Below are 11,548 nucleotides of genomic sequence, written 5' to 3' on the forward strand. Positions count from 1 at the left end.
AAACCCTCCCCCTGCACCAATGAGCACCGAAACACTGGGAATAAGCCTTTATTCACCATCTTTGAGTGCCTACTGCAAGAAAAGCCTTGTGCTGCCCCACACTGGGTGTAAAGCATCAAGGAGAACTAAATACACTGTTGGGTATCAAAGCTAACGAAGGCCTGAGTGACTCCATTTTGTATGTGGACTCTGTTTGTGCAGGCTCCTGCCTACCCTTGCTTATCTTTTTCAGAGCAAACCCAGCTAGTAACTTCTCTGTTCTAGTCTGAGAAAGCAAAGTAGCCAGAGACTCTAAAGACATGCCTCTGGGCCACACTGCACCCTGGTCAGTGGGCCGTACTAATCAGGATACCCACCCCACCATCTGTCAAAGAGACCAATGACCACACGTTCCACTCCCCACCCATGTTCCTACAACCCTGCCGCACAGAAGCCCTTGAAAATGCACACCAATTACCCCACAGCAGCGATGCTGTCTAGGGCATCTGGCCCGTTCCTCCTCTAGAAAGTAAATAAAACTTTGCTTCTGTTTTAACTCGGGCCTTTGTGAAATCTTTCACACCTGCACCTTGGCCACATGAATGGGACCTAACATTAGGGTGTTTGTTATTGCAGCATAATCTAGCCCATCTCGACTGATACACCCCACCATGGTCACTGAGAGACGTATTCTCTAGAAAAACTTTTCCAGGTCTGAACACTACACAAGGATGTTTATAGCAGCAGAATGTGTCAAAGCAAAAATGACAGCTAGAACCCAAGTATCCACTAACAGAAGAAAGCATAAGTAAGTAGCAGTGAATTCATTCAATAGATGACTATACTTGGATAAAAATGAGTGAACTACAGCTACATTCATCACTGCAGCTCAATGTTAGAGAAAAGTATCGAGGGGAGAAGGTAACCAAACTGTAGAAAAATACATAAAGTGTGAATAAAGTATGATTCCCTTGTATAAACTTACAAAATCACATAAAACTAAATAATACATTGAGTAGAGAAAGATACACATATTATTACTACAATTTTTTTCTTTTGGCAGTGTGGTACTGGGGTTTGAACTCTGAGCCTCAGACTTGCTAGACAGGTGATTTATCATTGAGTCATGCCACCAGCTCCGTAGTAGTTTTATATTGTGTGTGTGTGTGTGTGTGTGTGTGTGTGTGTTAATATGACAAAGAAAAGTGAGGCTGCAGTGACACATAATTCAGGGCAGTGGTTTCCACAGGAGAGGGAGCATGTGAAAATACTTCATTATTGGTAAAAGGTGCTTGGGAATATGGTGTTTCTTCTGTTACCAGTACTCTACATTTACAGTACATATATATTTTGATGCACATGGAAAATTTCATATTAAAAACACACCACAAAATGCAGTGCTTTTCATAAGGAGATCTTGTGCTGCTGTTGATTTTTCTTCCGTTTTGTTTAAAGTAGGCAGGCAGCAGAAAAATAATAAAGCCCATACCTCCCCCACCCTCCCCAGCATTGAAGAATACAAATGACCCAAATTTTCAGCACTGTGCTAATTGGCTACCAGAGCACTGGGGGAATTATTGTGGCTCCGTAGGTAATCATTTGCAGGGTTACCAGTGGGCAGGTCAAACAGCTGGCACAGCTAGCAAGCTACTGCCAGTCCCTACAGTACTCAGCTGGGGCATGAGAAAGTTAGGGGCAACATTCCTTTATTTGTTCCTGTGCTCTGCTCACTTTCCATTCCAGGATGATGCAAAGCCTTTCTCAAGCCATAGGCTTCCCTCTGGCACTGCTACTGGACATCCATGTATTCAACAAGCATTTATCAAGAGTGCTCCAGTGACAAGAACCACCTCAGCACTGAGAACAGAAGAGAGGGGGATGAAACCTGGGACCTCCCTCCTGGAGCTCATGCTCTGTTTTGCTTTAAACAGATAAAGCTACTGAGTGCCACAAGGGGACAAACAGTGATCAGTGTCATAAAGGCAGGTGATACAAGAGGACCAGGTAAGGGAAGGGGCACGTATGATATTTCTAAGGAAGTACAGCTCAGGCTGAGATCGTAGGGTCACAAGAAGTAACTGTGCAGCAGGGGAGGTAAGGGACTTGGGGCACAAAGGTTAGCCAGGACAGCTAGTGAAGGTCCAGCAGAAAAAAATGCCCAGCACATTGGAGAGTCTGAGCTTAAGAACAGAAAGTGGAGGAGAAGCAGCCTGGGACATAGGGCCAGGGCAGCTCATGCAACTACAAGGAGCAATTAAAATATGTTCACACTACTTTTTAAAGTAAATGGTGAAAGATTCTTTTTTAAAAATAGGGGAAAATCTGTGCTGGAACATTATCAGCTTTCCCACTTTCATTTTCAACAAATGATTCATAAATAATTCCTTTGCCACCAGAACATGTGTGGTTAAGATTGTAAAATCATATCCTTTTAGTGCTAGGAAATGAATTCTTTAAAAGCTACCATTCTCTCAGTCACTCTCTGCTCTTCATTGGAGGTCCTGGGAGGCTGAAGGGCTGAGTCTGGTCACTCACCACTCATAGGAACTATACCTCCTGTAGTGACACCGAATATGCCTCCTTTGATTATCTAATTACAAATAAATGGCCCCTATTGTGCTCTCATTAAATGCAACTCTTGGAAACCTCTAAGATATTATTAGCAGTTTCTAGGCCTTTAAAGTTGTAGTTACCTATTTAATTCTTCAGATTTATGTACCTGAATTCAAACTCCTCCCTTTCTTGGTGGTCTCTTCCTTTTACAGTGCTTTAAGGAAGCAAGACCAAAGCATGCAAGCTTCCACAGCCAGCATGTGGGACATCTGCCCAGTGCAACAGGCTGTCCTGCTGAACCAAAGATTTACATTGTTGCTGAAAACAAAATCCATCAACAAATTCGGCTACCTGAGCAGGACTCCAGCCAACAGCAGACACAGTGGCCAAGAAAGGTAACACCATGGTGGGCTTCACCAGTTTCCACCCTTCCAACAGAGTCATTTTGAACATGTCTGGTGACCCCTACGTGAATCCCCCACTCTTTGGGTACTTGTTCCAAAGGCAATAGATGGTTCACTATAGGCATGGTGTTAGGGCACAAACTCAATGCATGAACAAACACCAAGGTGAAGTTCTCCATTTATGTGGTCAAAGCCCCGTACCTACATCTTGCAAAATGCCTTCCCATTCGTTGGCTATTGGGCAATATTTAGCCAATTTGCTTTGAAATAGTTACCTTTCTAATTGCACTCAGGAAATACTGCATTTTCTAACAGATAAATAATATTTCTTATATCCTTCACTACCATGTAAACTTCTTTACACATTTAGTCTCAGATGTTTTCATGTTACTCACATTTTTAAACGTTACTTGGCTTTTCTCTTTTCAAACCTACTGAGTGCCCAAGCACAAATAAGCTCTTGCCGTACACTATTCAATTCTAAGCCTGTTTAATTCTAAGCCTTACTTTCATGGGAACCCTTGTGCTGTGGAAATAAAAACTAATGGAGCAGGCTGTAGAACAGTTTATAACCCTCTAAAGTAAGCTCTATTACTGTTCTGTCTTAGGGTTAATTACAACACAGGCTCTAAGACTTTGATAAACTAGCCCCTGGTCTCCCAGCCCAGATTGGTAACCAACAGACTTACCCTGACTCCAAAGCCAGTGTTGTCCACTATTTTCCACTACCCCACACTTCCTTCCTTGACCCTTAACTGAGGAATCAGTTAGTCTGCCACAATTACAAATGCAAAGGTGTGAACCAGGCTTAAGGCATTCTGCAAAGCAAAAAACATCAAGTTTATTCAAACTGCAACTTTATAATGACCCACCTCCTTGGGGAAAGAATTGCAAGATTATATAGGAATGCACATAAGGGAACACTGAAAAAATACAATCCTGTGGAGGGGCAGTTTCTGGGCAATGACATTTGGTCTTCAGTTACATTTATCCCACTGGCTTTAAAGGTTTCAGAAGAGTCCTGGGGGAGGGGGGAGGGATGGTGTACTTTTCTGTCCACCGCCTCCCACTTGCTGACTTCTCCCACTCTGTTCTCCCACAAAGACTGAACTTTCATAAGAAATATTCCCAGGGGCTGGAGACTGTATCCAAGTGAACATTGTATAACTTCACTTCCTTCCCAAGATAGCCTTTGTTTCTGTCAGCAGAGTTTTGGAAACATATGATACTGAAAGCACCATGTTCTAACCTGAGGAAGAGATAGCAGCCTCTACAATCCAAGATTTCATTTTCCAGCCAATCTTCCTCCCCCACCACCCAAAAAACAAGAAATAATCCCCAGGAGGTGATAAGGATAGCCCCATCTGTGCCTGCCCTCTTGGTCACTTGAGAAGTCAGTGTCATGATCCTTTCCCCTCAAAAGCAGGAGCTCTGGGGAAAGGGGGTGGGAGATTTTGTTTCCCACCCACCCAGTCCAACTGCCCACCTGTAGTCAGACTGCCAGGTAAACAGGAAACAGAAAGTGGAGAAGTAACTGGATGTTCCTATGGTCAGTAAATCTGGGCCAGCACACCCACCTAACTTATAAGAAAAAGGTGGGATCCTTCTTTGTGTGTCTATTCACCCACTTTTCATCCTACAAATGTTTACTGAGCATCATCACAGGTAAAATACCTACCCTTATAAACAGACAATTTGGTAAGGAAAATAATGAAGAAAATACATAGGTATATTGTATACGAGAGAGTGAGAAGCCTTAAGGAAAAAAAAACTGGAGATGTGTATAGGGAGTGTGTGTGTGTAAGTAGGTAGGTAGGCAAATTATAACCCTGAAAGAAAAGCTTGTATTTCTAAAGTTGAGCAATCCAGATATCTTTTACATCCAGACATTTATATAATATCTAACTAATAACACATTTAGCTTCACAATAAAAGAGACACTTTTTCATTACGGGATCCTTACATTTTATTTCCAATCCCACTTAGCCACCTCTGTTTGCTTCCCTCCAAACAAAAGTCTAGAAACAGCCACAGTGCTTATCATCGTAGCACCCATTATTTTCATAAATCTTAAATTGCTAAAAACCTGTCAAATTCATACATTTTCCAAAACCTACAAAGATTGAGCGGCCCAGTGTCTCATACCATCTTGACTGTAACACATTCCTAAGTGGCCCCATGTTCAATGAAAATCTGGTAAGCCAGGGTAGCTCAATTGGCATAGCCATGCCACTGCTTCCCAGCTAAATACTCAAAGGTCAAGTGTCCAGCTGTAGAGGAGATGGTGCTGCACAATCCACAACAGGTTCTGGGTCTCTAAGAAATAATGTATCTCCTTTTGTGTGCTTTCCCCCTTTTTAGGCTGATCTTGCTGCCTTTAAGAAATTTCTGACTGAGCGCCAGTGGCTCATGCCTGTAATCCTAGCTACTCAGGAGGCAGAGATCAGGAGGATCACAGTTCGAAGCCAGCCTGGGTAAATAGTTCACAAGACCCTATCTTGAAAAAAAAACCTTCACAGAAAAGGGCTGGTGGAGTGGCTCAAGGTGTAGGCCCTGAATTTGAACCCTAGTATCACAAAAAAAAAAAAAAAGAAAGAAAAAAATTTCTGAGTCAAGTGTGTTGGTCAGGCCTGTAATCCCAGCACTCGGGAAGCTGAGGAAGAAGGAAAGAGGAAAAGAAACTTTTGCATATTCACAGTAAAGGAATACCAAAGCCACAGGTATTACAACATGAAACCCTGCTTGGTTGTGGATTGCAACCGGGAGGGGTCCACAATATTTTGAGCTCATCACAGACAGATTCTGGATACCAGAGTCACAAATCCTCAGGAAGCTGGCCTGAAGTTCAACGAGTTACTGATAGGGAGCTTTGCGCTCCCTGCCTGGCCTCTGCTAGATGGTGACAAACCTGAAGGTCTAGGGCCCTCACTCACCTGCCCTCATGGTTCTTTCCAGAAGAAGCACATGGAGCATCCCACACAGTCAGTGTACAGTGAACTAAGAAAATGAGTTTGTCCTGCATTTGTGGGACAAACAGTCCTTATGCGTCCACTTCACAAGTCTCCAAGCCCTGTGCTTACCTTCTACTAAAGGAGACCATTTATAGACCAGATACCTACTTAATACACTGTAAATTAGCATACGCTGTCCTCAATGATTGGGGCACAAAATCCTCTCCAGCTTCTTCACTTTTGCTGCACCTTGTAGGGCGCTACCAAGCTCCAAGTCCTGACAGTGCAGGCACTAAGCACCACTGTGCTGCTCAGGGACACAGGAAGGCCTCTATGGCCTCCTGTTTCTAAACTAACCCCTCCCTGTAGAACCCACCTGTGTCCCAATTGTCCCTGCTACTTACAAGAACTCTTGGTCACCCACGCCACTTCCATCGAGATTCCTTCCCTGTTCACTGTTCCTTTCACCTAGAATTCTGTCAACTCCCACTCACTCCTGGGGTCTCAGGGAAGTCCCCCTCCTTTAGCAAATCCAGCTGTCAGCTGTCTCTGTGGTTGAAGTACAGCAGAATGACTCTCTTTGCACTTGGTTCTGTGGCTTTAGGGCATAATGGTCAGTTTCCCCACCAGACTCTGTGCCACAGACTGGCCAGAGAGTGAAAAACAGGTATCAATAATTAACCCTGAGACCCAATCTCAGTCCTTTAACTTCTCACTCATCTCCACAGAAGGCTGATCTAGTTAATGTCTCTTATTCAGATGTCCATATTTGAAACCAGCATAGAGCTCATAGATACAACAGAATTTTCCTTCATGAATCTGTTTAAACAGGTGTTCTAGCTAATGCAAGCTAGTCTCAATTTCACAAAGCTTGAATCATAACTTATAGGGAAAAAATGCCTTGCTTTTCATTAACTTCACAACCCTGAGGTCTTGTTTTCCTACGATTCTTCAGAAGACATTGGGTAGTGGGGGGGACGGACTGAAATGCTGAATTTTGCTACTAAGATCACAAGCTCGAGAACTGTACTGCTTCAGTTTCCCCCTCGGAGTGCAGAGACGGTCCCAGACCCACAAAGCAGACCATCCTGGATTGCCCGGGCCTCCCAACCTGCGCCTCGGGATGATTTGGCGGTGACACCACCTGGAACCTCAGCTGTGTCCAGATGGCCCAGTCGGGGCCTGCCGGGCGCACCCCGCTGTCACCTGGTCCCGGCACACTGGCCCGGCCCGCTCCCCTCCTGGGTTACACCCCCTCCCCGCGCCCCTTGGTTACTCTCCAAGTCGGCGTTTCCCCCGCGATTCCCGAGCCAAGTCGGACCTCCAGGTGCTACAGCACCTGCCCGGCCTCGACGGGAGCTAGCAAGAGAAATGCATTAGAAAGGAAAACAAGCCCCAGGCAGGCATCGTGGCCCGGGATCTCCCAGGAAGTCGCCACCTGCGACACAGCCAGGGGCTCGGGGCCGTGGACCCGGAGCCGAGCGAGGCCCGGGACTGACCTGCCCCAGCGCGCCCCTTACCGGTGAGGCGGCCGCCCCCTTCGCCGTGCCCGCGGCGCCGCTGCAGGATGAAGTAGCAGCTGCTCTTCTGGGTCACCCAGAGCTTCAGGGCGTTCTTCAGCAGCACCTCCTCGGGCTTGAGCCACATCGCGGCGACCCGGCCGCGCCCGCGGGCCCCGGTTCACATCGCCCCGGTAGCGTGCTACTCGGGGCCGAGCCCGCTCGGGAGGAGGAGGAGGGGGCGGCGGCGGCGGCTGCGCGCGGGGACAGCTGCCCGCCGGGTGTCCAGCAAGCGATCGCAGTCCTGGGAGCGCTGCGGACGCCGCTCCCACAGCGCACCCCGCCGCGGCCCCGCCCCCGGCCTTGGCCCCGCCCCCGCCGCGGCCCCGCCCCCGGCCGCTCCAGCCCCGCGGGCTCCCACGGCGCCTCCCGGGTTTCCGCGTCCCAGCCGCTCGGGCGCACAGTTCCGGAGTGGAGGGAGGAAGTCCGATCTCGCTGCCAGGTCTCCTCCCCCCCGTCCCCGCCGCGCTCGCCAGAGGGAGAGAGCTCAGTGTGGAGGAGTCCTTGCCCCGCACCTCCTTCTGAGAGGTGGAGGAAGGACCTAGCGAAAAAAACATCTTGTTCTCTGAGCTGCTAGTTGCCCAGCCCTCAGCATTTATTTACCTTGAGGAAGACAGAATGCAAGCGTGTTTGTCTTTAAAATGACAAAAGACGTTTTTACAAGTAACCAAAAATAGCTTTAAGAATTTAAAGCATATGTTCTGATTTTTTTAACACTCACCACACCTAAAAAAAAAAAAACTCAATTGGAATAATTGTACATATTTGTGGAGTGCTATATGATATTTCAGTGAGTGTATGCAGTCTGTAATGAACGGTCTGATCAGAGTAACTGGCATATCCATGACCTCAAACGTTTATCATTTCTTTTAGAGCACGGTTTTTGCTTTCACAAGGGATCCGACTGAGCCGTGGAAGAAGTAGTGATGTTGGGGGAAACTGAGGCAAGTACCAGGCCGAACTCAACACTGAACATCCCTCCAGAGGCATACAAGGTACCAATAGTTGAGCCATCATCGGGGTCCCTTACTCGGAAATGAACCCCTCAAGTTTGTTCTGAGAGCAGGTGAAAAGCTAGAACATGTGAAGTAATTGGTAGTAATGAAAGCCACAGGGCATGTGGAGGTAAGATTTAGAAATGAGTATTTCCTTCAGGCTGGGTAGTAATGGACACATGGCAGCGGTCCCTGAGTAGTCTGGGGGTGGGGACAGTCCAAGAGGTCTGCACAGAGTGACAGTTAAACCCAACACCCTAACCAAAGAGGAAGAGAAGAGGTCCATCAAAAGGTCCCTTAGGTTTTGACAAAATGTGACTGTTACCTAGGACAGAACTGGAAAGTAAAAACAAAGTAATCCCTCACCAGATGCCTGCAAATTGCCCCTTCACAGGAGCCTAGGAACTGTTGGAAGGATCAAAAGGGACCAGCTCAGAAGTCCTCATCAGGTCCAGTACCTAAGTTTACTCAGTTACCAAATTGGAATAGCCTTAGTACCTCCCTGTAGATTACCCAGGGCATGTGTATAAGCACTGGGAATACTCTGAGCTCTGGTGTGAATGTGTCCCCTAGACTTCATGTGTGTAAACTTAATCCCCAACATGACCTAATCACCTCTTATTAGGAATGGATAGATGAAGGTCATTATCTCAGGAGTGGGTAAGTTATCATAAGAGAAGGTTTATTGTAAAATCAAGTATGGCCCTCTCCCTCACTTTGTCTTCCCCTTCCACCTTGCACCAATGGACAAGGCATCTGAAGGCCCTTGCATGTTCTATATCCCAGCCTCCAGAACCATAAGCCAAATAAACTTGTGGTTTTGAAATTACTTAGTCTGTGGTATTCTGTTAGTAGCAGCAGAAGACAGACACACTGTAAGTCATCAAGGAAAATCAGGTGTTTTTCTGTGTATGCAGAAGCTCCTGACACAATCCACACACTGACACTTAACCATACTGTAAATGTCATTAAGTTCTTACCTGCCAAATATTAAATAGGAGAGAAGCTTGGAGAGAAAGGAGTCTGAAAGTAGTTGTAAGGGATGGGAAGGGTACCATAAGTACCTGACTTATCTCTTCTACCCTTAAGGCTTCTGCCTCTGCCTCGCCTTGCTCAGTCAAGCAGAAGATGATAGAAAGCATGAATCCTGGAAGATGCAGTCTTCAGAGATCAGCCTCCCAGGCACAGAGCAATGTGGAGAAAGTTGGAGAGGGAATCTAGAGGGGCTGTTAGAGAGTAAAGATCACAGGTGCTCACAACTTCCCCCTGCCACTTGTTTCTGGGTGCTCATTACACTTGGGTAATGTTAGGGTTGAATTGCATCCCCTCAAATTTATGTGTTGAAGTCCTAATTCCCAGTACCTCAGAATACAACTTTTTTGAAAATAGAGTCAGTGCAGATACAATTAGTTAAGATTATGTTTGGGGTGGGTCTTAATCCAGTATGAGTGGGGTCCTCATAAAAGGGGAAATTTGCACAGAAACACAGGGGGAAGACCATGTGCATACTGGAGTTTAGCTGCCAGTGTTTAAAGACTTTCCAGAAGGTAGGAGAGAGCCTGGAGCAGGTCCTTCTCTAGCACCTTGAGAAGGAACCAACCCTATTTGATCCTGGACTTCTCTCCACAACTGTGAGAGAGTAAATTCCAGTTGTGTAAACCACCTAGTTTGTGGGGCTTTGTAACGACCATCCTAGCAAATGAAAGTAGTTGCTTCCCTAATCATGCCCATAGCTGTTCAGTGACAAGTGTCTTCCAACCACTGAGATGGATTCTGTTTCCTGCCAAACCCTGCTGATGCCTGGAATGATCCAGGAAGCCTAGCTCCTCAATATGGCATTCTGGCTGGGTAACTCACATATCTCTTAACGCATAGGTGACAAAGCTATGCTAGTAATTCCTGGCCTTGAGCAATGGCAGGATTACTCAAATTAGAGCTGGTGTGAGGGGAAGAGGGAGGACAAGGCCTTGGGGGCTCTTGCTGCTGTTAACCATGATTACTATGGCAACAGTGATAATTACAAAGATTATACAGTGAGATGGCTGCTTCTGACTGCCATGGAGAGTTTACAAAATAATAATAATAATAAACATGAAGTATTAAATTCCCATCAGATATGGTGAAACTCAAGGCATCCCTTATCTCTATAGCCACAGGTCAGACAAGGTTCTACTTCATATCCTCAATATAGTTCTGCAGGTTATAGAATTGTTGCATAGGTTAAGTGCTCAGCTACAGCAAGTTCCCTTGCTAAGATTGGAACCCTGATTGGGAAGGAGTAGGAACACAGACGTGTTGTGGGAACATGTAGAAAGCAGACAAAGCTGAATTTCTAAATCCCAAGCCTCCCTTGCCTGCAGAAGCCACCACTCTTCTGCACAGTAGGAAATTAGCCTTACAGAAAGACCTTTCAAGACTTCAGTGGAGTCTGCCTCCCATGTGGATACTGATTCTCAAAACCTACCCAGATGCATGCTGTGGATTCCAGGACCACAATAAGAGTAAACTCCCAGCAGTGCTCAGGAAGAGAAGTCAAGGTCAGTTAGGAGAGGGAGAGTGAAAACAGATCATACACCAGGGAATTGGAAAATCCTGCCCGTATATATTGGGAAGAGGCTGAAGATCATATATGGGACTGAATTCCACAGTGTTGGACCAAGAAGGACAGAAGATTGGATTCAGCAGTATTTATAAATACATTCACCTGTGAGTCGTGATTTAATATATTATGTATTGGGATAATGAAAATGTTTTGGAAAATGTCATAGTGCTTTTGAATATGCTGTGAAAATACTGAAGATCACTGAACACTCTACAAGGTAGCTTGTAGAAAACTAATGTAAATGACTCTTGTGCAAAGCAATGCAAATAAACTTTGGTCCATATAGATTTCTGTAATATGATTAATAAATACTCTTAAGTAATGTTAATTATATGTATATAATTTATATGTTATATAATGATTTCATATAGATAATTGTTTATTAAGTATGTTTATTATAATTTATTATATTTATAGTTACTATATATGATACATTAAATCATATACCTATGTTTCTTCTTCAAAGTCTCCTTTGAACATCTGAATGATTCCTTCATCCGTGCAG

General features: G+C 45.4%; 1 protein-coding gene and 1 long non-coding RNA gene across 5 annotated transcripts in view; one reads left to right on the top strand and one right to left on the bottom strand.

The window, feature by feature from the left end:
• The window catches only part of Tbc1d8 (TBC1 domain family member 8), a 109,607-nt gene extending 101,883 nt beyond the window's left edge, over positions 1-7,724 (bottom strand). For 2 of the 4 annotated variants that reach the window (XM_074050376.1, XM_074050375.1), the window contains exon 1: positions 7,408-7,724. In XM_074050376.1, coding sequence (XP_073906477.1) covers positions 7,408-7,534 — 127 coding nt within the window. In that variant the 5' untranslated portion in view covers positions 7,535-7,724. Of the gene's footprint in view, positions 1-6,291; positions 7,109-7,407 lie in introns of those variants that run through there. The other 2 variants (XM_074050377.1, XM_074050378.1) reach the window with 2 other exon arrangements.
• A 72-nt stretch (positions 7,725-7,796) lies between these two features.
• On the top strand, positions 7,797-11,290 carry LOC141415057 (uncharacterized). The gene is made up of 3 exons (XR_012440084.1): positions 7,797-7,888; positions 8,320-8,441; positions 9,531-11,290. It is a non-coding gene; the product is annotated as an uncharacterized lncRNA (long non-coding RNA).
• The last annotated feature ends 258 nt before the right edge of the window (positions 11,291-11,548 follow it).

The sequence above is a fragment of the Castor canadensis genome, chromosome 12 (assembly GCF_047511655.1).
Source record: "Castor canadensis chromosome 12, mCasCan1.hap1v2, whole genome shotgun sequence".
Taxonomy (NCBI): Eukaryota; Metazoa; Chordata; class Mammalia; order Rodentia; family Castoridae; genus Castor; species Castor canadensis.